Source organism: Taudactylus pleione, unplaced genomic scaffold, assembly GCF_031769625.1.
Source record: "Taudactylus pleione unplaced genomic scaffold, aTauple2 ptg000170l, whole genome shotgun sequence".
NCBI lineage: Eukaryota > Metazoa > Chordata > Amphibia > Anura > Myobatrachidae > Taudactylus > Taudactylus pleione.
The window spans coordinates 3,774,116-3,799,591 of record NW_028284572.1 but is presented as its reverse complement, the minus strand read 5'-3'; the positions used below and the strand labels follow the sequence as shown (position 1 = coordinate 3,799,591).

Below are 25,476 nucleotides of genomic sequence, written 5' to 3'. Positions count from 1 at the left end.
TTCCTATTTTGACAGTTTCCTAACACCGTGGAGGAGTGGACCAGCATCGCGGAAGATTTTGAACAACGTTGGAATTTCCCTACCTGCGGAGGAGCCATCGATGGGAAACACATCCGCATCAACCCACCTGCCAACACCGGATCATATTACTACAACTACAAAGGATTCTTCAGCATCGTTCTCATGGCAGTGGTGAATGCCAACTACGAATTTCTGTTTGTGGATGTCGGCAAGAATGGGTGTGCTTCAGATGGTGGGTCCTTCAAAAAGACGGCTTTCTACAAGAGACTCACCAGCAAAACCCTCAACCTGCCCTCACTGGACCAGACAAAGCACGGCCTAAATTACGTTTTCATTGCAGACGAGGCTTTTGCATTACATGAACATGTGATGAAGCCATTTGCACACAAGGGCCTGACCAGAGAGAAAAGGATATACAACTACCGTCTATCCCGGGCACGGCGCATTGTGGAAAATGCGTTTGGAATAATGAGCAACCGCTTCCGCATTTTCCACACCACCATCAATCTACATGTGGAGAAGATAGACTGGGTCGTGATGGCGTGCTGTGTGCTGCACAACTTTCTGAAAAGAAAATCTACTCAACGAGGACCAGTCCCAGCTAGACCAGAAGATGTAGGACCCCTGGAGGACATTGGACATTTGACATCTGTGTCTGCACCAACAACTACAACAACAAAAACATTAAGGATTTTGGTTTAAACTGTGTCACTATTTACCAAGACTTCTGCAACCTCCTCATCTCCCTCATGCTCAGACATCTAGATGATTGATTCCCTTTGAGGCTCTTGTTCACTGATGAATGACATCATTTGGTAGTACCACAGCGCAGGAGTATATATTTCATCTGTAGCCGCTCCTGATTTTTTGGAGTCATCCACCTTCTTTTTTTCTTTGATGTATACTGTCCTGAGATTTTGTATCTTTTGCCGTACAGTTTTCAGGTCTGCATCAGATATGTATTTTTTTGTATACACCAACAGTTCCTCGAGTGCGGCCAACTTCTGCGACTTATTGTGGTACTTCCGAGAACTGATCTTCCACAGATAGTCTTTCGAGTGCAGGATTTCAATGAATCCTGTAACGAATTCACGTTCTGAATCCATGGACATTATCTATGAATAAGAAAAAAAAGGACATTTAAATATTTGTGTATATAGTTTTGTAAAATGTAATGTTGTTATAGTTCACATTTTTAATGTTTTAATATTTTCTTTTTTACAGGTTTTTAAAGGTTTGTTATGGTATTCTAATCGTGTTTTCTTTTACAGGAATGTTATGTGTTTATTGCTTGGTAATATAATGTTTTTCTTTGTTTGACAGTATGGGTTTCCACCTTTGGGCCTGTCGTTGTGGTAGAACTACAGATCCCAGGATGCCCTAAAAACAGTTTCAAAGGTGGGTGGCAGGTCATCCTGGGATCTGTAGTTCCACAACAGCTGGAGACCGAAAGGTAGAAGACCCCCAGCTTTAAATAATGTGTGTTTTTAAATGTAATGTATGGTGTTTTTTTTGTAAAAAATGTGTTTATTTATTTATTTATTTGAGGTATTACACACATTGGTGGGCAGTGGGAGCTTAATGCATGACCCAGCCACCGCCCGCCTCAATACAGCGGGCGGTGGCTGGGTCATGCATTTATTACCTGGGGGCACACATTGGTGGGCAGTGGGAGCTTAATGCATGACCCAGCCACCGCCCGCCTCAATACGGCGGGCAGTGGCTGGGTCATGCATTTATTACCTGGGGGCACACATTGGTGGGCAGTGGGAGCTTAATGCATGACCCAGCCACCGCCCGCCTCAATACGGCGGGCGGTGGCTGGGTCATGCATTTATTGCCTGGGGGCATACATTGGTGGGCAGTGGGGAGCACATATTGGTGGTCAGTGTGGTTGCATTTAAACTGTACAAATACTCACCAAATATCCAACAAAACAAATATCCAGTGTACAGGCTCCCAAAGTGCGACTGACTTGCTCCATACACGAAGCTGCACAAGATGGCGTTGGGGCGTGTCCAGGCTTCTGTCAGTCAAATTCTGCATTGTGTGATGAATCCTACGATTCATCGTGAGGAAAAAAAACCCTCACGATCAGCGTCCATCGTGTTCATGGTTGGCTAATCTGCGCTACAGCACGGCAGATCAGAAGATGCGATATATGACTAGCGGGGACGCGCATCGGCATCGTGCTCGTGAGTATAAACTCACAATTTGTACTTTTTTTACCCGATTCGTCGTCACGATTCGTCGAAATCGGCCAAATCGTGTAAAATGTCGCTATGTGTGTGGGCACCTTAAGAGATCTCTGTAGATTGCAGAGTGAAGCAAAACATATACAATATTATCAAACTATACACTAAGAGCTTGATTCAGAGTTGTACAATATTAGCTTCGCTGCTGCATCTTTGGATGCAGCAATACTAAAATATGCTACGCTAATGCAGCAGGAGGCATCTTGTGTAAATAGAAACAATCTGCTGGCTTCTGTGATCCGCTGCTGTGTCCGAGGATGCAGCATCGGATCACTCTGCGTCACCATCGGTCATCTGAGTAACTTTCCAGTTGTTTCAGTATGGCAGGTGTTTTCATTTAGCTGAAGCCAGTGAAGCTGCGCACAAGAATGCAGTCACTTGCTTTAGCACACCCAGAAAACCTGGCCAACATGTCCCCGTTTTCCGGTACATTGCCTGATGCTACCCCCAAACAGCCACAGCCTGTCAATCAGAAAGCATCTCTTGAAGGGAAAAGAACTTGGGTGCAGGACCCCCTGATTTTTTTTACTAGCAGGTGGTAGAAAGGTTTTGTTTAAAACCACAAGATTACTGCCTGCAATTCTGTAACTGTTAAGTAATATCTTAAATAAATCATAGTCTATCCTATGAGGGGTCAATCCTATTAGGTTCGAATTGCGAGTAGAGAGTTTGTTTCTTGAAACTCGCTGACTTTGCAGTGAAGTGCGCTCCCTAGAATTCTCCAATCCAATTAAAAATGCCTATTTGCACCACTCGCAGCAGAGGGTTGCGAATTGGCTGCCAAATGAGATTTGAAAGAAATGCATGAAAATGTGGGAGACCATCCTGGACCTCCCAAAATGGATCATTTTGTTAGCAGGACCATATAGAAGGCTGTTTGTGGGCATTGGGAAGTTACTGTAGGTTTTTAAATGGTGTCAAATGGCTGATTTGTGCAGGGTTTCTAAATGCAAGAAAATGATAAAAAAAAAAGTTTTTTTGTTTAATCTCAAACAAATTAAACGAAAAATGCAAAAAACAGTAGGAAAAAGGGTGATTTTAGGGTACTTTGAGGGCACCTTGAAAAATTGAAAAAAAAAAGGATAAAAACAATTATTTTTCAACTAACAAATTATTGTAATTAAATTTGGGGTGCCTAAATGAATGAAAAAGTTGATTTTGGAGTAATATGAGGAAATTTTTTTTACCCCAAAAAATGACATGTAATTATTGGACTAATTAAGCTATTAGTCATTAAGGGGGGTGTCCAAGGGGTTCAGCATAGTGTCCCGACATTTTAACCTTAATATAAAGATTTTCATCTCCATCGAATGGAAAGTTGCGAATTCAGTATGACTGATTCAGTGCAAGTTGCTAATTGGATTGCAAAATGAATTTGCCATGCAAATTTGAAGTGAAAATAGCAACTCGCACCTCGCAATCCGCACCTAATTGGATTGACCATGTCATCTACAGTGTCAATTGTATGCAGGGACAGGTAGTGCTATTTTGCAATCACCATTGTGCAGTCACCATCATTCGCCTACTCAAACATAGGGCCTGATTCAGAGCCGCTCGTAAGCGGCCGCTCGTTCGTTCCTACCGATGTTCGCACAACTGCGCATGCGTACGGATTTTAATACACATGCGCGAACCAGTCAGTGCGGCCGAAAATCGTGTGCTCGCTAAATAGAGAATGCCTGCTATTTTGAGTGACAGAATGAGGCATTTGTGGGTGGTAACAGGGGAAGGTGCTTGAAAACGGGGAGTGGAGATCCGAAAGCAGGCGTGCTTAAAGGTCAAAACGGGCGTTTTATGGGTGTGCATAATTAACAAAGCAGCGTCATTGACCACGTCACTGGGTTGTTTTATAGTCAGAACTGCTCGCATGATTGTGGTAGGAAAAACCAACCACAAGAATAGCGAGCAGTTCAGACGCCTTTCGAAGTACTCGATTAATCTAATAAATAGCGGACATGACATATGATGCGAGCGGCCAGGGGGCGTTTTTTTCTAAATTACGTTCGCATGTTTTATTCGCTCGTTCAGACATAGAGGCGTGAACAAACCGCAAAGAGCGAACGGTTCATTTAAATAGCCACCCCTTTTTCTGAACGAGCGCAAATAGCGTCCGGCTCTGAATCAGGCCCATAGTTTGCTCATCATACATGCACTAACTGACCCTATATTACATAATAACAACTCCATCAATATAGCCCTTGGCAGACAGTGGCATTAATATTAAAAGTATATTTAAATTAGAATTTGTAAGAAACATTGATTTAAATATTATAATTTGGGGACAGGCTTTTTGTAGCTAAATGGCATAATTCTGTGCCTGGATAGAATCAACTTATTCTAACTCCAGTTTAGCATATTGTAGTATCAGTTTATAGCAAGCATCTTGGAGTTTTATTTAAGTACAATACACTAAAAAAAATCATAGGATTTCAATATAAAATCAAATGGGTACATCAAAGATGAAATATTGAGCTTCATTACATAGCAACACCTACTTCTACTCATGTATAACTATTATTTGCATACTGGTGTGCACATAGAGGTTCATTTACTAAAGGTCGATTTAGATCAATGTAAAATCGATGTCAATCGATCAACATCGATGGGCTTTCCTAACACAAAATCTGCATATTTATCATCCATAGGGTTTCAACTTCTAATGAAGTTGAAACCCAACGATTTTAAATTGATCTAAATCGACCTTTAATAAATTGAGAGTTGTACAATATTAGCTTTGCTGCTGCATCTTTGGATGCAGCAATACTAAAATATGCTACGCTAATGCAGCAGGAGGCATCTTGTGTAAATAGAAACAATCTGCTGGCTTCTGTGATCCGCTGCTGTGTCCGAGGATGCAGCAGCGGATCACACATTTTCAAATTGACCCCATAATATGGTGTGAACCAGTGGTTTTCAACCTCAACCCTCACGTTTTCCCAACAGGTTATGTTTTGAGGATTTCTGTATATGGAAGCCAGTGGGATAATTACTGACCCAGCAAAATAGATTAACTCACCTGTGCATGATTAAAATTACCTGTTGTGTACACTTGAGGACTGGAGTTGAGAATCCCTGATGTAAACCTTTAGTAAATAGTTATAAGTGCTTGCACGAACAGCCATACAATTAACATAAGTTTTACTGTTGGCTGCTGTCCCAAAAAATGTGAATATGATCTAATCATTAAAATAGTTTAATTCTAAGAATATCAACTGTTGATCATTAAAGGAAATATTACATATTAAAATGGATAGTGTGCTGTAGCCTTAGCCTGTCCGGTCCTTATTATGCATTTTTTTAAATCTTGTTGCTCTCATCAAACTTCAAATAGTTTTGAACTCTATCAGAAGGTCCGCAAAGATATTAATCACAGACAATTTAATGTATGTTTATTATTTTGAGAAGTCCTGAAATCTCAAAGGGTTGACTATCAATGCCAATACTATGACATACATATATATATATTAGGCTCAGTTTAGCAAAATGTTGATATCATCATTGAGAGTGTATCATTTAGTCTGGAGACCATTTATTCATATATATATATATATATATATATATATATATAATTATTTATTTAAGGACTGCATCCCGTTACTGGAAAATTGAGTTATGAATATTAGGACTGACAAAGTAGGTACAATTAATCAGATTACATTTCAGGTGGCAGTAGGCATTTGAATCATTATGCCTGATCTTTCTTAATCTTCATTTTCTTAGAGCTTTTACGGAGCAGTTCCCAAAGTTAAAAATTTGTTTTCTTACTATTACTTTATGGTTTATTTATTTATTTATTTATTTATTTATTTATTTATTTATTTTAAATCAGGTAATTTTTTATTGAATTTTCTAAAACCAAACAACAGATTAATCGCATATTGTATAGCATGATTACCCAGGACCAGAGCAAGGGACACCTAAAAAGACATATTTTAGGATAAAGACAGGGGACATCTGTATGGCAGTATGGCAGATACTGTACCCCCCACTACAGTTGAGCAAAATGTTTGCACTCCAGGGCATTCCCATAGGAGTTGGCAGAAACATCTTGAGTCTACACCACATTTTGAAGATCTACTATAGCAACCCCGCTTCTACCAATCCACAGAAGTCGGAGATGAGACATAGTAATCCTCTGTAGTAATATATATACATATATATATATATATATATATATATATATATAATGCTATCTAGTGCACAAATTATGTCATTAGCACTGCAAACCGTGATGTCCCATTCTTCATCAATAACCTGTCTCAGATCAATTTCCCATTTAGCCCTCAGGGAAACAAAGACTATGAGGGTTAATAAGCAAGATTATATCTGCATAGAGAACAGAGGGGGTCAGTCAGACTCGCTCGCGAGCAAAGGACGCTCGCAAGCGGGTCGATGTTGCCCCACTGCGCATGCGCATGATGGAGGGAGCTCCGTCGTGCGCATGCGCGAGACCCGGATAGCGATGGGCTCTCCGTCACTCCAGGTCTCGCACCAAAGGGGGCGTGCTGTCGATGTTGATTGACAGCATGCCCCCTTTGGTGGGCGTGCTGGGGGCGTGGCTGCCAGACGGAGGCGCTCCCATGGGAACGCCTACCGTCTGAAGCCGGCCCCACTGACATCACTAGTGATGTCAGTGGGAGTGATTTTGGCTCTGATAGAGCAAAAAATAACTCCTGGGCTTGCGGCAGTGAGACCCTACCGCAGGGTCTCGTCGCAAGCCCGATGGTCACGATGGTCAAAGACCATCGCGACCATCTTTTTGGCCGCTCGCATATGCTGTGGGTGGTCACCCACAGCTGTGCGAGCGGCCAGGAGGCCGCTCCATTTTCAGGTAGGAGGGCACTGATTCAGAGCGAGTGCTCTGGTCAGATCGTTCAGCTCTGAATCAGGCCCAGACATGACTTATCATGAACCCACTCTGCAGATGAGCATTATGGCCTTATGAGTGGCAGAAGTGCTTCCTCAAACTCTTTTTCAAGGGCATATCTCAGTTGTAAATGGTTATAAAAAAAAGTGTTGGTGACACAAAATTCCTCTCATGGCTTTTCCAAGGATTTTAAACTTTTACAGGAAAAATGACTCCAGTAGAGGTGACCATATATACATAGACCAATGTCTATCCCTCTCAAATGTAATCACCTCTTCAAAATCACCAAACAGGAGAATTATGGTCCAGCGTCACACCTCCCAAAGACTTACACATTAAACTCCATCTACCAAGTCCAGCATTATACTCAGAGAGATATCAACCTGCTTCAAAAACTGGAACGTGTAATCAGCGTACAACGTAATTTTGTCAGTACTCTCTCAAACCATGAGGCCACGGATCCCAGAATGGTCTCTAATAAAACATATCAATAGGTTAAATAACAAGAGAAAACTGGGCAAGGGAAAGAGGACACTTATGTTGTGTCCTCCTACAAAGATGGACTAGGGTAGACACATGGAAAAATGCATATCCTGGCTACTGTATCATTATACAGGATTTGTACCCATACTATAAAAGTTGGGCTTATGCTAAGTCTTTCATGATCTCATAAAGCAACATTTATTATACTGAGTTGGGGCCGCTATAAGATTTAGAACTGTATTCAATTTGAGCGGACCCGCGATACTTTTCTGCCTCCCGGACTTTTCGCCTACTTCGCCTGTTTTGCAGGCGGAAAAGTATCGCGCGCATGCCCGCGTATCCCCGTATTCAATTTGAAAGTACGCGAAAACGGGACCCGGCGAAACTTAAACAAGTGGAAAGTCATGTCAGATTTGGGGAAATCAGCCTGACACCCCCCAAAAGATGCTCTGACATGGGGGTTAGCTATGGTTACCCCGATCTGGCTTGCTGAAGGTATTTTGTGTTTTTAAATGGCCTCATTAGCTGCTAAATAGCATTTTTGTGGTGAAAATAGTATTCAGGTGTTTTTTTTGCTTAAAATAACTTATCCCAGCAAATTTGGGGTACTTGAAAATGGGGGCCAGCATATTTAAAAGTTGATAAAGTTAAGTTTAAAAAATCTTGAAAAATCCACCTGCCGCAAGCACCTGCAATGAAAAGAACACTTGGGGCATACTTGGGGACCCCCCTGGAGTCTAGTTTGCTAGTTTTGAACTTTGTCCCCCAACATTTTTTTTTTCCGCCCCCAAATTGAAAATGATCTTTCTGGGGTGTTCTTAAGGTTTTTTTTTTTTTTTTTGATGAAGTTAACCTTTGGGGGACTGTCTGAAGGCTGCACGGGTTCCCGCAACGTTGCACCCCAAAACCCCAATTCTGCACTTTTTTCCGGCTCCTATTCATAGGCGAAACTTTTTCACCTATTACATTGCATTGACTTTCCGCCTAGGCAGAAAGTCTTTCAAATTGAATACGGCGATACTTTTCCACCTGGCGAAATGGCATCATCGGCAAAACTTTTTCGCCGATTCCGACTTTTCGCTTCAAATTGAATACGGGCCATATTCGTAAATAAAAAGACACTAGAGATTAATCACTTTGGATTTACCAGGCATAAAACAAATGTGTGTCTGTGTGAAATGGGTATGTAATGCCAGCTGTCGGGATGCCTCCTATCAGAATACCGACAGCGGCATCCCGGTGGTTGGTACCCCAACAGGGGTCGGGTAAGTATACTTACCATCCCCCCTTAACCCTAACTCTCCCTTCTTGTAGCCTAATCATAACCTTCCCCACCCCGCACCCTAACCCTCCCCAGTAGTGCCTAAAGCTAATCCCCCCATCGTGCCTACACTTTACCCTCCCCCTTAGTGCCTAGCCCAAACCTCTCCCCCCCAAAACCTAACTCTAACCCCGCTACGCTCCCTAAACCTAACCCTCCGCCCTGCGGCTAATGCTAAAGGCTTCCAGGACTTACCTCATTCTGACTGGTGTCCTTCGGCGTTCTGGTGTCAGGACTAAGATAGATGTTGGTATTTCGACGCCTATCTTAAGTCCCTTGTTGGGATTTGGATGTTGGTATTGAGACCGGCGGCATCATGGCTGCCAGTCTCATAACTACATCCCATCTGTGTATATGTACAGTACTGTGCAAAAGTTTTAGGCAGGTGTAGAAAAAAAATGCTGCTAATTGATCATCATTTTCATATGTAGGTTGAAACACAGTCATTAACTGAAACAGAAACAGCTGTGTAGGAGGCTTAAAACTGGGAGAGGAACAGTCAAACTATGCTACAAAGGTGAGGTTGTGGAAGACAGTTTCATGTCACAGTTCATACACCATGGCAGTGGTTCCCAAACTGTGTGCCCTGGCACCCTGGGATGCCTTCGGGCACTTGCAGGGGTGTCTTGGGTTGGTGGTCCAGTACCAAAAAACATTATTTTTAGTAATTGTAATAGGCAAAACCAGTGCTAATGGCTGCCAATCAAAAAAAAATATGTGAACAAAAAGAAGCGCAGCCCTGTCAACCATAAGGGTTGAACCTAAGGGTGACATATAAGCACAATTTATTTTATTTTTTCCTGAACTTCTCAATAAGACATTTTGGCCCAGGGATACCGTGCTGATTCTCTAGGGCGCCGTGATTCGAAAAAGTTTGGGTACCACTGCACCATGGCAAGACTGAGCACAGCAACAAGACTGCATCAGCAAGGTCTCTCCCAGGCAAAGATTTCAAAGCAAACTGGGGTGTTTCAAGATGTGCTGTTCAAGCTCTTTTGAAGAAGCACAAAGAAATGGGCAACGTTGAGGACCGTAGATGCAGTGATCAGCCAAGGAAACAGTGCATCGGATGAAAGATATATTATGCTTACTTCCCTTTGAAATCGGAAGATGTCCAGCAGTGCCATCAGCTCAGAACTGGCAGAAACCAGTGGTACCCAGGTACACCCATCTACTGTTCAGAGAAGTCTGGCCACAATGGTCTTCATGGAAGAATTGTAGCCAAAAAGCCATAACATAAGAGTCCTCCAAAACAGAGTATCTTTCCTTTCTCCCCTTGTTACTCAGATATAGATCACTCTGGGAGCACCGCCACAAGATAACGGGCATTTTACTGCCTAGTACATATATGTGGTAGAAATGAAATTACTAGTGCAACGTTAATCTAATTTCCCTATTCCTTAATGATCAGAAACCAGTGGGACCCAGGTACACCTATCTACTGTTTGAAGAAGTCTATCCAGAATGGTCTTCATGGAAGAATTGCAGCCAAAAAGCCATACCTTTGACCAAGCAACTCAACTATGCATGAAAACATAGGAACCTGGGTGCAGAAAAATGTCAGCAGGTGCTCTGGAGTGATGTGTCAAAATTTTAAATATTGGGCTGCAACAGAAGGCAGTTTGTTTGCCAAAGGACTGGAGAGCAGTACAATAATTAGTGTCGGCAAGCAACAGTGAAGCATGGTGAAGGTTCCTTGCAAGTTTGGGGAAGCATTTCAGCAAATGGAGTTGTGGATTTGGTCAGGATTAATGGTGTCCTCAATGCTGAGAAATATAGGCAGGTGCTTATCCATCATGCAATACCATCATGGAGACATCTGATTGGCTCCAAATGTATTATTCTGCAGCAGGACAATGACCCCAAACATACAACCAATGTCATTAAGAACTATCTCTAGCGTAAAGAAAAACAAGGAGTCCTGGAAGTGATGATATGGCCCCCACAGGGCCCTGATCTCAACATCATCGAGTCTGTCTGGGATTACGTAAAGAGACAGAAGGATTTGAGCAAGTCTACATCCACAGAAGATCTGTGCTTAGTTCTCCAAGATGTTTGGAACAACCTCCCTGCCGAGTTCCTTCAAAAACTGTGTGCAGATTTACCTAGAATAATTGATGCTGTTTTGAAGGCAGAGGGTGGTCACACCAAATATTGATTTGATTTAGATTTATCTTCTGTTCATACACTTTGCATTTTGTTAATTGATAAAATTAAATTTTTACACTTCTATTTTTTAAAGCATTCTTACGTTGCAGCATTTTATCCACCCCAGCCTAAAACTTTTGCACAGTATATATAGTAATAATAGTAATAGTAAGAATATATATAGAGCCTGGAAGCAAACAAATTCCACATTGGACTATTATATTGTAGTGCTGTTGATAAAACTTGAATTCCTCCATCATAGATTTACAAATGGCTGCTCACAATAAAAAATATATGGTTTAGATTTATCTGATCACTGTTTCAAAATAGACTCCAGAATCAGAGCTCCAACCAGATCATCCATCATCAATGGAACATCCAAGAACTCAAAAACAATGTTACATGGTAGGCTACCTTACACATTTCATCATTAAGAGTCCAATTATGTAAATATGCAAAGTTATGAAATTGTAATCTCATGTAGGTGCCGGAAAACCTTACTGGCACCATATAAATGTTTCCTTTTTTCATACAGGGAAAATGGTACCTGCTTTGTAGCACATAAATACTTCTAATTCTGTTTCAATCTGTAAATTCCTCTCTTTCAAATCACCCCATGTAGCACTATATATATATATATATATATATATATATATATATATATATAATGAAAGGCTGTTAGCTTAGTGTGTAATATAAGAGCTGTAAGTTATGTAACATAAGAGGGGCAAGATATGAGTGGTGGATATGTAAGATGAATTCATAGACTTCTAAATAATAGCAGAAAAAGAGATTTATTTTGTATTTATTATGAAGTGGTGTTGGCGTACAGGCCAACACACAATCTGCTTGTTAAGCTTTGTCAATGCTAAACCTACAGTAATAAAAGAGATAATTTTTGTGTTATTGGTATACCTCAATTTTAAATACGTCTTTCTTTTCCATATCACTAAATCCTACTAATTTTTAGATAAATTCATTCATGCATTAAGGGCCGAATTCAATTTTCCTCGATATGTTACCGCATAAGGAAAAGGGTTGTAACCTCAAGGTTTAACATCCAGAGCTATTAAATTAGAAGTAGTTTTCTTTGTGCTGTAAATCTGCTGCTAACATGCATTAACCCAAAGATTCTGGAATAAGTACCCGAGCTATGGGTTCACGCTTTCCCGGTGGCTGTGATAAGGGAGGAAAGCCCACCTTAATGTGGATTTTTGTCCGAGCCTCAGGATGAAGTGAACAGAAATCCACGTTAAGTGCATCCTGTGGACTTATCATGGGCTGCCTCAGTCTGTAATTGAAGAGCCCCTGGGCACTGCATTACGACTAATCCTAACTTTGAGGATAATTGAATTTGGCCCAAAGTTTCTGTAATTTTAATGTTTATTTTAAAACATAGGAGTTATATTTTAATTACAAATATAAAAATAAATGTACATAGTATTAGCCATCTCTTTTCAGCTTTTCTGTGTACTAAATTACATACAGTTTATGAGAGTAGCCAATACTATCTATACTATATATTATAAAGACTATTTAGGTTACTAATTATTGAAGGAAAAAATTAGATTTGAGTACAGTTTGGTTATTTACATTGGACATAAAAGAAACCAATCAGCTCTTGAGAGGGTTGAAAATCATGATAATTTACATAACATTTCAGTTTCATTAACATCTTTCACGAAAGACCTGATATCTTCAGTGTTAGAGTTATTTTATCAGTGCACCATACTTGTCTACTCTACCAGAAAGTCCAAGAGACGCCTGAATTATGGGGAGCTCTACCGGGGTCCAAGTATGGTAGATAACCTTTGTGAAACGTGTCATTGTGGCTCCACCTCTGGTTTCAAAATGTCGCAGATCACAGCATTTTACAGTGTGGACAGGATCATGATAATGCAACTGACAGTGCCGTGTTACCTGCAGGAGGTAACACGGCAAAGTTTTAAAAGTGATGTTGCCCATAGCAACCAATCAGATTCTACTTAACATTTAACTAGCACCTTCTAGAAGATAATAGCTAGAATCTGATTGGTTACTATAGGCAACATCACTTTTAAAACTCACTTCTAAAAACTCTCACTTTAGCAAATTTGCCCCCTGTTGTCCAGTCATCCCTTAGACCTCCCACTCCAATGGGGGGAATTCAAATAAATTTAGCATCCATGCAGTGCTCTTAGCATCTGAACTTCTCCTTATGAATGTTTTGATTGGTATCATTATTATGATACAATCTGTTATCAATGTATTAAATTGGACTGGACAGCTAATAGTAAATAAAAAAAATCAAATTGAAAATATTGTTTGTAGTATACATTTTTCCCTATCTAAAGCTGGGTACACACCTAAAAGATATATCTACATAATGAGTAATCTGCAGATATATCTGCAGATGATTGTTGTTCATACACACTGAGCAACCATCCATCAACTGTCATCTGGCCGCGGGTCCTGATGGCCAGGTATCGCGTTGCGCCCCCCTCAAATCAAATTGAAAATATTGTTTGTAGTATACATTTTTCCCTATCTAAAGCTGGGTACACACCTAAAAGATATATCTACATAATGAGTAATCTGCAGATATATCTGCAGGTGATGGTTGTTCATACACACTGAGCAACCATCCATCAACTGTCATCTGGCCGCAGGTCCTGATGGCCAGGTATCGCGTTGCGCCCCCCTCCCGTGGCTTCTGTTGCAAGTGTATGGGCGGTCTGCTGACCACCCATACACACAGAACGATGGACATATATATTTGCATATATATCTGCCATTGGCTATGCAGCACTGCTGAGACGATATGTCTGTGAACGACGTCGTATAGCTGGTACCCACTGGCCAATGGGCACACAATATATTGGCTGATCAGTTGATCGGCCAATATCTCTGCCAGTGTTTGCCCAGCTTTATTGTATTCACAAAAGGTGGAATATATTGATTTTTAGGAAATAAATAAATGGGCACAGTTCTCAGATTTGTCATCTGTAAAAGGCATACAGTCTACAGCATTGAGCTTTATACAGTCACACAGTAAATGATAATATACAGTAGGGAGTACATTATCCCATGCAGTAATCACCCTATAAACTATACTCATTCATCCTGCTAATGCCTCTTCATTATTTTTATTTTTCATGGTCTAAAGCATTCAGTAGTTTGTGTGACACCTTGCTGGAGAGGTACAATTAGTTTAGGCACTTAAGCTATATCTCATTTTTCAGCCCCCGTACTTCTTACTTATATAAATCAATTAGTGAGTCATCCAAATAGTGTTACATCACCAGAGAAGAGCAAAGAGTGATTAATTTAAATATTTTGGTATTTAAAATAAGATTAAGAGAGTTACATAATCATGCATCTGGAGAAATACTGAATTTGGGATGTAGTCAGCATACCGGCGTGCAGGATGCCGACAGTCTAAGTATCGGCACAATATCTCGACTGACGGTATCCCAAAGGTAAGTATTTCCAGTTAGGTAATGGTGCGGGGTGAGGGTTAGGCACTAGTGGGAGGGTTAGGGTTAGGCACCGGGGAGGGGGGGTTAGGGTGCGGGGAGGGGGAGGTTAGGCTTAGGCACTGGGGGAAGGTTAGGTTTAGGCACCGGGAAGGGAGGGTTAGGGTTAGGTTAGGGTTAGACTTACCTTGTTTCCTGATGGCAGGGGCGTATTTCCCTATTGGCCAGGATGGCACTCGCCAGGGGTGCCAGCCGGTTGGGGGGTGCTGGCACCACCCGGCAGTGCCACCCGTGGCCAGCAGTGGCGGAACCCCCCCTGACGGAACAAATTGTTTTCTTAGAGACGGAGACAACTGTCTCCGTCTCTCCTCCGGCCACACGCCACCCACCATAATTAAAGCTGCCCGGCCAATGCCTGTTTAGCTGTCAGCGCTTCTGCGTCATACCACCTGACGTGGAAGCACTGACAGCTGAACCGGCAGGGTCCGAGCAGCATGCCTGTGCTGAAGTAACAGAGGGAGCATGTCCTCGTAGGAGAAGGCGGATTGTGGCCGCCCAGCAGCCCGGAACCTAGGAGGAAGTCCAAGCAGCAGAGCCCACGTGTGTGTAAGTATGCTCTGTGTGTGTGTGTGTGTGTGTGTGTGTGTGTGTGTGTGTGTGTGTGTGTGTGTGTGTGTGTGTGTTTGTTTGTAAGTATGCTTTGTGAATGTTATGTGTGTTGTACTGAATGTTGTGTGTGTATGATCAGTATTTGTGTGTGTGTGTATATATATATATATATATATATATACACACACACACACACACACACATGCTTTTCCTCCTTATTAATAATACTTGCCTCTGCCACTATAAGGTGCTTGTCCTTGTCATATATATATATATATATATATATATATATATATATATATATATATACAGTCAGGTCCATAAATATTGGGACATTGACAGAATTTTCATATTTTGGCCTCTATTCACCACCAAAATGGCTATGAAATGAAACAAACAAGATGTGCTTTAACTGCAGACTTTCAGACTTAATTTGAGGGTAATTACATCCAAATCAGGTGAACGGTGTAGTTTCTATATGTGTCTCCCACTTTTTAAGGGGCCAAAAGTAATGGGACAAACTAAACAATCCTAAATCTAACTTTCACTTTTTAATACTTTGTTGCAAAACCTTTGCAGGCAATTACAGCCTGAAGTCTGGAACGCATAGACATCACCAGACGCTGGGTTTCATCCCTGGTGATGCTCTGCCAGGCCTCTACTGCAAATGTCTTCAGTTCCTGCTTGTTCTTGGGGCATTTTCCCTTCAGTTTTGTCTTCATCAAGTGAAATGCATGCTCAATCAGATTCAAGTCAGGGGATTGACTTGGCCATTGCATAACATTCCACTTTTTAGCCTTAAAAAACTCTTTGGTTGCTTTTGCAGTATGCTTCGGGTCATTGTCCATCTGCACTGTGAAGCGCCGTCCAATGAGTTCTGAAGCATTTGACTGAATATGAGCATATAATATTGCCCAAAACACTTCAGAATTCATTCTGCTGCTTTTGTCAGCAGTCACATCATCAATAAATACAAGGGGACCAGTTCCATTGGCAGCCATACATGCCCACGCCATGACACTACCACCACCATGCTTCACTGATGAGGTGGTATGTTTTGGATCATGAGCAGTTCCTTTCCTTCTCCATACTCTTCTCTTCCCATCACTCTGGTACAAGTTGATCTTTGTCTCATCTGTCCATAGGATGTTGTTCCAGAACTGTAATGGCTTTTTTAGATGGTCTTCCTGTTTTTGAGGCTCACCAATGGTTTACATCTTGTGGTGAACCCTCTATATTCACTCTTGTGAAGTCTTCTCTTGATTGTTGACTTTGACACATATACACCTACCTCCTGGAGAGTGTTCTTGATTTGGCCAACTGTTGTGAAAGGGTTTTTCTTCACCAGGGAAATAATTTTTCTGTCATCCACCACAGTTGTTTTCCGTGGTCTTCTGGGTCTTTAGGTGTTGCTGAGCTCTCAGGTGCGTTCTTTCTTTTTAAGAATGTTCGAAACAGTTGATTTGGTCACACCTAATGTTTTTGCTATCTCCCTGATGGGTTTGTTATGATTTTTCAGCCTAATGATGGCTTGCTTCACTGATAGTGACAGCTCTTTGGATCTCATATTGAGAGTCGACAGCAACTGATTCCAAATGCAAATGTCACACCTAGAATCAACTCCAGACCTTTTACCTGCTTAATTGATAATGAAATAACGAAGGAATAGCCCACACCTGTCCATGAAATAACTTTTGAGTTGATAGTCCCATTACTTTTGGCCCCTTAAAAAGTGGGAGGCACATATAGAAACCGTTGTAATTCCTACACCGTTCACCTGATTTGGATGTAATTACCCTCAAAACTGAAAGTCTGCAGTTAAAGCACATCTTGTTTGTTTCATTTCAAAGCCATTGTGGTGGTGAATAGAGGCCAAAATATGAAAATTCTGTCAATGTCCCAATATTTATGGACCTGACTATATATATATATATATATATATATATATATATATATATATATATACACAGCCCACTAAAAATCCTGCGTTGCTAACTGCCAACGGGGTGGGGGGGGGCGCCAGGCCCCTATTTTGCCAGGGGCGCTCCGACCTCTAGATACACCCCTGCCTGATGGGTGTCGAGATTCTGACTGTCCGGATGCCGCTATCGGTATTCTGACCATCTGCATTCCGACTGCCAGCAATCCATACCCATATTTTTTTAGAAGTTGATTAGTACTTGTAATAGTCTCTTCATTGTACCTGATGAGGGCCATAGTGTCCAGATCCCGGATGTCAACAGGTTAATATGGGTCATTTTACTATTGGGATCCATCAGAATTAAATCCTGTGGAAAAATCTTCAGCTATTGCAGAAGGGAGAAGGAGGTGCCTGGAGTCCAAGCTCTTCCTAATGTACTGAGAATTAGATGTTTGCAAATCATGCCTTACATTACATATACATACATTACATTCATCAGATAGAATAATCATATGAAGGCACAGGGATCAGAGCAAGCTTATATTATTTCATATACAAGTACAGTTGAGTGGCTACTGTAGCTTGTAGAAAATTCTTGATCTTAACACACATGGCACAATAATCTGACATTTGATGTCAAAAACTGCTTGTGCAAATGACTTAACTGTAGATAGGAAAGCACAAATATATATTGTAATATCAAATCTAATATTAGATTTGAACATGTAAACTAGAAACACATGACCTATTTAAAATAATAAGTCCAATTGTCTGTAACTTTTTGCTAAACACGCTCTCTAATAAAGGGTATCTTGTGTTCACCTTTACTGTTGCTTTTGCCATCAGTAGTAGAGATGTGCATGGACCCCCGTGTTTTGGTGTCGGCAAAATCACCCTCAAATGTTATGGCTTTGGTAAAACCACCCTCAAGTGTTTTGGTTTGGTTTTGGATTTCTTTCAAATGGAAAAAAAATTATAAAATCATGTAATTTGGACCTGTTGACATGCAATCAAAAACCCAAGTTCTGGTTTTTAGATCCGAGATCCGAACTTATGGGTAGACCTGAGCCTGGACTCGGTTTGACTCGGAAGCCCAAAGCTCTGGTATGTATGGTTTTCAGAAAAACTGTACCGTTCATCACTACTTCTAAGGGGGTTGAGTGCATTTTACCTCTATCTATGATGATCTATACATCACAACCAATTCAGTGGTGGAACCCGGAGACGTGCGCTGAGGTCAATGTATGGCGAGGCACTGGCTAGCATCAGAGCCAGATTTACACACACATATGTGAACCTGCCCCACTTGCACAGATCTCCCCCTCACACAGATCCTCCCCAACACACAGATTCCCCATAGCACAGATCCCCTTCACACCTAATATCCCACAGAATATCCCTCCAGCACAAAAGGTTTCCCCCACACACACACAGATCTCCCCTAGCAGCGGACCCTCCTCACTTTTTTCTCCTTTGTGTGTTTCCTCTGTATGCATATTCCAATTTCCTTCCCTCCTCAGTGCTGCTGCTGAGCTCCGATGCCTGAGTACTTCCTGGACTGGTCACCTGATCATCTGAGGTGTCCATCAGAGCTCAAGGCACAACCCTCACAGTGAGGAATGCCTCCATTAGCTCTTTTTCTATGTGTTTCATTGGCTGCTTTGTGGCCCAGCCACCAGCTCCAGGCAGTGTCTGAGCAATCAGAGGTGAGGCTGAGCCATTACTGCCCCATCTCTCATCTACCCCTGTATTTCCAGGGAGTGCTGCAATTGTGGAGAGATTTAGCCTATAAAAACGATCAGAAAAATACAAAGTGAAAACGATCAGAATAATACAAAGTCAAAAATCTGCAGTCTGACAGGGAGTATGACAGGGGACGCCAGTGGCGTCACAACAGGGGGTGGGCTGCACCAGGGGTATCACCCGCCAAGGGGTGATACCAAAGTGCTGACTCCTCCTCAGTGACAGGAGCATGGTGCTGCACTGTAGCATTACATGCAGCACTCGGCTCTTGACAAAGTGAGGGAGCTGGCACTGCCCACAAGCTGGTCCCCAGGCACAGTCCACATCTCCAGACCCCCAGAGTGATTAAAATGAGTGACACCACTGGGGGAGGCTCTGCCTACCCTGACTGTACGTCCCTGGTTTATTCCCAGCTGCACAATGGTAACAGACATTGAAGTATAGGAATGTGCAAGATATGCTCTATTAGAGAATGCATGTTGCAAATAGGGAAAGGATTAGTGTATCTTTTGTAAAAATAGACCGTTTTACATTAGTGAGTCTTGGGACAAGATGGTTGGTGGTATTTATAAGTGAGAGGTAATCTAGTGTCAGAGATACAATGTTGTCCGATGATTGTGGGCATATAATGGTCTGCAATGTGGAGCAAGATATCAGATATATGTGGAAAGGCAGTGAGCAGCAACATTCATGATAACTTGTTTAGTGGTTACAGTATTACAAATACAATTATAACAGTTCATACTATTACAGAAAAGGTATTGTTTCATTTACACATTTCTTGTAGGTAAAACTTGAGTATAAGTAAAAAGTGATATGTGATCTTTTTTCTTTTTAAATTAGTTGCATCTTCGGAAAATGAGCACTCAGACTTCTCCTGTCCTCTTGGATATTTTCCTTGTGGCAATATCACAAAATGTCTTCCTCAGTTGATGCATTGTAATGGTGTGGATGAGTGTGGAAACCAAGCGGATGAAGATAATTGTGGTAGGTCTCACATTTTTCTATATCCTCCCATTACCATAATGCCAATTAACTAAAGAGAAGAACGTTTACTTGTCTGCTACAAAACTGTTCTTACAATTATGCCATATCAGATGCTCTGTTCCTATTCATCTTGCTTACTGGTTACACCTAGTTTTTAGCACTGATAGAGGCACACACCTGAATAGGGGGATGTGGATAAGATCCCGACAACCGGGATATCATCTGCTGGAACCCTGGTACCAGAATCCCGATCGCCAAGAGAACACCGGTGGCAGAATCCCGACATGACTGGGGATGCCAAAGCTGGGATCCCGGCAGGCAGTATCCCGATCGTAAGGAGACCGGGGAAAGGTAAGTATCAGCCGCGGGGTGGGGGGGAATTAGGTTTAGGCACCCCAAGGGGACTTAGGGTTAGGCAGCGGGAGGGGGGGAGTTTAGGGTTAGGCTCTAGTATGTAATGTGCATCTCTGCTTTGCATGAATTTACTGTGAAAACCAAGGTTACCATTAGATTTTATGTTTAGTCTAACGTTATGGCATAGTGGATCTATCCTCTTCATTTATTATACTCATTTCACCCCAATATTTAATTTCCTGTGTCCCAAAGTAATTGTTCACTGCTTGTTTCTCCATATCCTTAATCTTTATTTTATGCATATATCTCTCCTTATCCTCATTCCCTCTTTTCTTATCTCAGCATATATCTTCAATCACCTTTTATCACCTTAAATGTAATTTGAAGCAGTATTTCCAGTGGCTGTGAATAATATATCTACCCATAATTTTTGTTCAGAAAAACATGGACATGACTTATTTATCATAAAGCACATATGTGTATATATTAGTGTGACACCCTTAGTGGTGGGTGTCTATGTTTAGTGTGGATCGTACCTGGCCTTAGAAAGCTTTTCCCTGTCACAGCATGGCAGAGAACCCCTAAATCACAGTACAAGGATGACAACAAGAATAAAGTGACGTTTGATTTATTAAAGGGGAATTCTCCACCACTACAGATCTGCTTGGATCAATAACAGATACAATGTAAGATAACCTTTCACTTGCTGAACCCAATATGGGCATCAATTACCATAACACTATAGTACACTGAACCTTGGCCATTGCTATTGAGAACACAATAGGGCCTTAACTCAGGGTTGCCGACATTCTGACTGCCCCTTCTGGGAGGGCAAAACAAGGGGGCATGGGTTGAATTAGGGGCGGAGTGGGGGCATGGCCATGTGATCCCATAATTTTGCCCCACTCCCACTAGAAAATGCCAATATTACCTGCATTGTGAAGCAGGGGGCCAAAATGACGCGATTCATCGTGAACCACATCACTTGCCCCCGCCGCGGTGGGATTCTCTTATGACCGTGAGAGCAGTGGGGAGTGCAGGGGTCGGCGGTTGCCGAGAGACTTGCCTGCCTTTCCCGGGGGCCCGGAGTGGCACCCGATTTTCGTGCAATAGCAAAATGTAGTTTTGATAGAGCAATAAACAAATACTTCAGGAGTGACAAATAATCTGGATACTGTGCACTTCACCATGAATAATCTTGATACTTGACAATACTAATAATTGTCACGTAAAAGGCCCTACAGCAGGTGTGGTGAACCTTTTTTCTGCCGAGGGCCATTTTGATATATAACATTATTTGCGGGCCCGGTGTAGGCCACCCCTTTCCCTATGTGACGTCGCACTGGTGTGGGGCCACAATCTCTGGTGATTCCAGCAATGCCCGAAGCATCCTGAGGAGGCATTGTAAGGGCAGCAGTGTGACCGTCTGAAGGACGCTCCAGGCAGCACTGCTGCATACATTATGGCTGCAGGGTGGCATTCTAGGCACCCTACTAACCAGATGAGGCTACCACAAAAAAGCTCAGAGGGCCAGACCAAATGATTCTGCGGGCCTTATGCGGCCCCCGGGCCTGAGGTTCCCCATCCCTGCCCTACAGCAACCCACACTGTGGCCGTAATACACTTAAGACTATAATATAGACAATGACATAAAAGGCCTGGTAATGCAGCAATTCAGGTGCATTCAATAAACAGCATAAATAACATTCAATATAAACGAGGTAATGAAAGGCAACAAACTTCTCAATAATTCTATAAGTGTAATAAGTCCCGCAAGCAGGGACAGCGCAAAACATTCAGCAGGATCTGCAAAGCTGCCACTGCCGCCTTCTCCATTTGCTGGGCGCCCACTGAGATTTTGTTACCAGCTGGTGCCTGGCGGCACCCTTCCTGCAGCCGGAGGCTGGAGCTCAATCCTGAGCTCCGCATTCCGGGTCCCGCAGTGGGTTTAGGGAGAGACGTCATGATGTCATACTGTCGCTGGAGTGGGGATACAGGTAAGTACAGTACAGTGTTAGGAGACAGAGTGAAAAGTGATAAGGTACCAGCCAATCCGCTCCTAACTGCCATCTCACAGGCTGTGTTTGAAAAATGACAGTTGGGAGCTGATTGGCTGGCACCTTATCACTTTTCACTCTGTCTCCTAACACTGCTTAGTAAATAGACCTGAGTCACAGAAACAACTGTGCATCAGTTTAGTGTAAATGGTCACTGAAGGTGTATGACAGTCCTGTTCCAAGTCTCTTTATACTGCTATTCAGCTTAACTCTGCTCAGCCCAATGTAGCCATATGAATTTATGGCTAAAAAAATACATGAATATAGGCCAGGGGTTCAGGACACACACAAGGGTTAATATATAAATTATCTGAATGTTTAATAATAGGTTTATACTATAATCATTATAGAGGAATGTATGTAAATAATATAAATGTATGTAATTACATTTCCGTATTGTGAACATATAGGTCTGGGGTATTTAGCCAGTGCAGCGGCACGAGGCAGTTTAGAAAGTGGAGCAGCGCAGAGTCCAGTCCGCAGTTCCCCCAACAGTGCTCATGCTGGGCGTCTCTCTGGCACTACTGTAGGAGTGAGCGCTAGTAGCGGCAGCAGCCGGGAGCTCCAGCATTGAAGCCAGAGTGGGCATTACCTTTGTGTTTGCCGGAGACAGAGCTGTGTGTTCTGGCTTTGGCTCCAGCGGTAAGCAGCAACAGGAAGCCGCATCATCGGAAGGGGCATCCCCTGATCTGAGGTCACGCAGGAGGCGGAGAGACGGAGAGGCGGACCCTGAAGTGTGAGCAGGGGCTGGAGATACGCTGACAGCCTGAGAGCTACAGAGTGTAGCCACCACTTCAGCAGTTGATACAGTGTAACCCTTTCAGTCCCTGACAGCTATCCAGAGTGGTTGTGAGTACTATAAAACCCCACACCACACTTACAAGCATCATTAGTAAAGCAGACCGGCATAATTTATAAGTATACAGCAGGGGATATATCAGAGAGAATCCCTTTCTTGTCAGCAAGGCACTATGAATTAAGGGATATAATACTGCTATATGCACCTGTATAGCCAACGCAGGAGAAAAGTATCAAATAATAGAAGGATACAATTGTATCAAGACTTTACACGTCGATAGTACAGTGTGAGTATTGCAGTAGATAAAGCACTGGCTACTACACTCTAGACTTATATGTATATCTTTATGTAAATTACAGAGTCAGAGGATTTCCGTACATATATATAAGCCCTAAAAGGATGCATAAACTTGGATAAAACTGGGGCTCATCCTATAAACTTATTCTTTTGCCTAGGATAATCCTGGATTCTACTCTTTAGGACTAAGACATTTTAGTTGAAGAGACAGGACTCTTGATATAGACTCATCTTCATTTATTCTCTTCACAGAATTGACTATTATATATTTTAACTGTGAATGTTATTTACAGAAATCCATCAGTATAGTTTCATTACAGTATAGCAGATTTATTGCATGGGGAGGGAATGTTCATGGGAATTGTATTGTGATATTACCTGTATATTTATGCGTATACTTTGTGAGGCCTGATATATGATGATAATATATGTATAAAACCAATAACCGTGTATAGAACTACTTACCTTAAGGTATCTGACGGACGTCTTTCATCGGGAAGCTGTGAAGGAAGAAAGGAGACAGGTGTTGATTTAAGTGCAATGAATAAATGTCGATTTATAAGTACTGTGTAAATATTTGAATCCAAACAAAACATTTCATTATACAAATTATATATTAGCTCAACCCTAGGATAGCCCTTATAAAATAGCCTAGGTGGAGGCACACAATATAAGGATAAAATATATACATATATAGCTAGCTACCATCCTTAGAATTGGTGGGGCTACACCAGCTTTACTAAGTGTCTCCTCCACTTCATGTCTGACTCTCCCAGCATCTGGTTCAGCACCTCACAGCAGCAGCACAACAATCATAGCATGTCTGCCCTACTCACAGGGGTATGTTTACTAGGTATGCGTTCGGCATCCCGGCAGTCTGGATGCCGACGCTCCTATTACCTGCGCCGAAATCCTGACGCTAGTCAGAAGTCTGGCGCCCGCATCCCGACCATTGGGATACCAAAGGTAAGAATAGGGGGGGTTAGGTTTAGGGTTAGAGGTTAGGGTTAGGCACTAGGGGGAGAATTAGGGTTAGGCACTAAGGGGGGAGGGTTAGGCACCGTGGAGGGGGAGGGTTAGGGTTAGGCACTATTGGGGGGGGGTTAGGGTTAGGCACCAAAGAGGAGGTTAGCATACCGACCAACAAGTGTTGGTATGCTAGACCTTTCGGGATGCCGGTGTCGGGATCTGAAGCGCCAGCATCTCATACCGATTCCTTACTAAAGTGAGACTTTTTAGAAGAGGAGATGTTGCTCATAGCAACCAATCAAAATATACTTAATATTTAACTAGCACCTTCTAGAAGATAACAGCTAGATTCTCATTGGTCGCTATGGGCGACATATCCACTTCTAAAAACTCTCACTTTTGTGAATTTACTCCAGTCTCTTCAACACAGCCCTTAGGATGGAATTGCAAATGTATGACATCCCCTGCTGAATTTTCCCAGCACCGCGACCGAGGTTGCAGGCTGGGATCACCATGCGGCCATCGCTCGCGAAGGTGGACGGCAATGGGCCACCAGCCAGCTGAGTAAGCCTCGGCTTACGCAGGCTGGCCAGCATGCGAGGCCAGGAAACTGCGTTCGTAGAGGTAGGCCCGTCCTCATCCTTGCTCCTGCACCGCCCATTAAATGCCTCTGCTTGTCATTCAGAGAAAGACAGGGGCTGCGTGCAATCATGTAGGACCTGTTCTGCACATTCGCAGGACGGTCCTGTACACATGCAGATTCCCGTTAATCGGGAATCTGCGTTTAGCATTGCACTGATGTGCACTGCTGAATTAGCCCCACAGATCAGTATACACAGGTAACACCGATATCACACACCTTATACACACTGGGAAGGTAGGCATAGGCACACGAGAGGTGGGTGGGCAATGGCACAGGTGGGAAGGGATAGAGAGAGAGGTAAATATACAGTACAAAACTGTAGCCAGAGAGACAAATACTGTAGTAATCTACTAAATCTAATTATTTCACTGCATTTTATTAAATGAAACCAATAACAAAACAGTCAAATGATCATATGCAAAACTCTACCAGCTAGAAAAAATATGAATATAATTAGTCATCATGGGATTTGAGGGAACATTCTAGTTAGAAAACAAATAATAATTCTAAACACAAATATGTAAAAGGTGAAAGTAGCATGCTGTAA

General features: G+C 42.3%; 1 protein-coding gene across 1 annotated transcript in view; it reads left to right on the top strand.

Annotated features, from left to right (window-relative positions):
- Window positions 1–25,476, top strand: part of RXFP1 (relaxin family peptide receptor 1) — a 321,924-nt gene that overhangs the window by 82,477 nt on the left and 213,971 nt on the right. Inside the window, exon 2 of the mRNA XM_088475345.1 lies at window positions 19,667–19,810. Within this exon, the coding sequence (XP_088331471.1) occupies window positions 19,667–19,810 (144 nt within the window). The remainder of the gene's footprint in view (window positions 1–19,666; window positions 19,811–25,476) is intronic.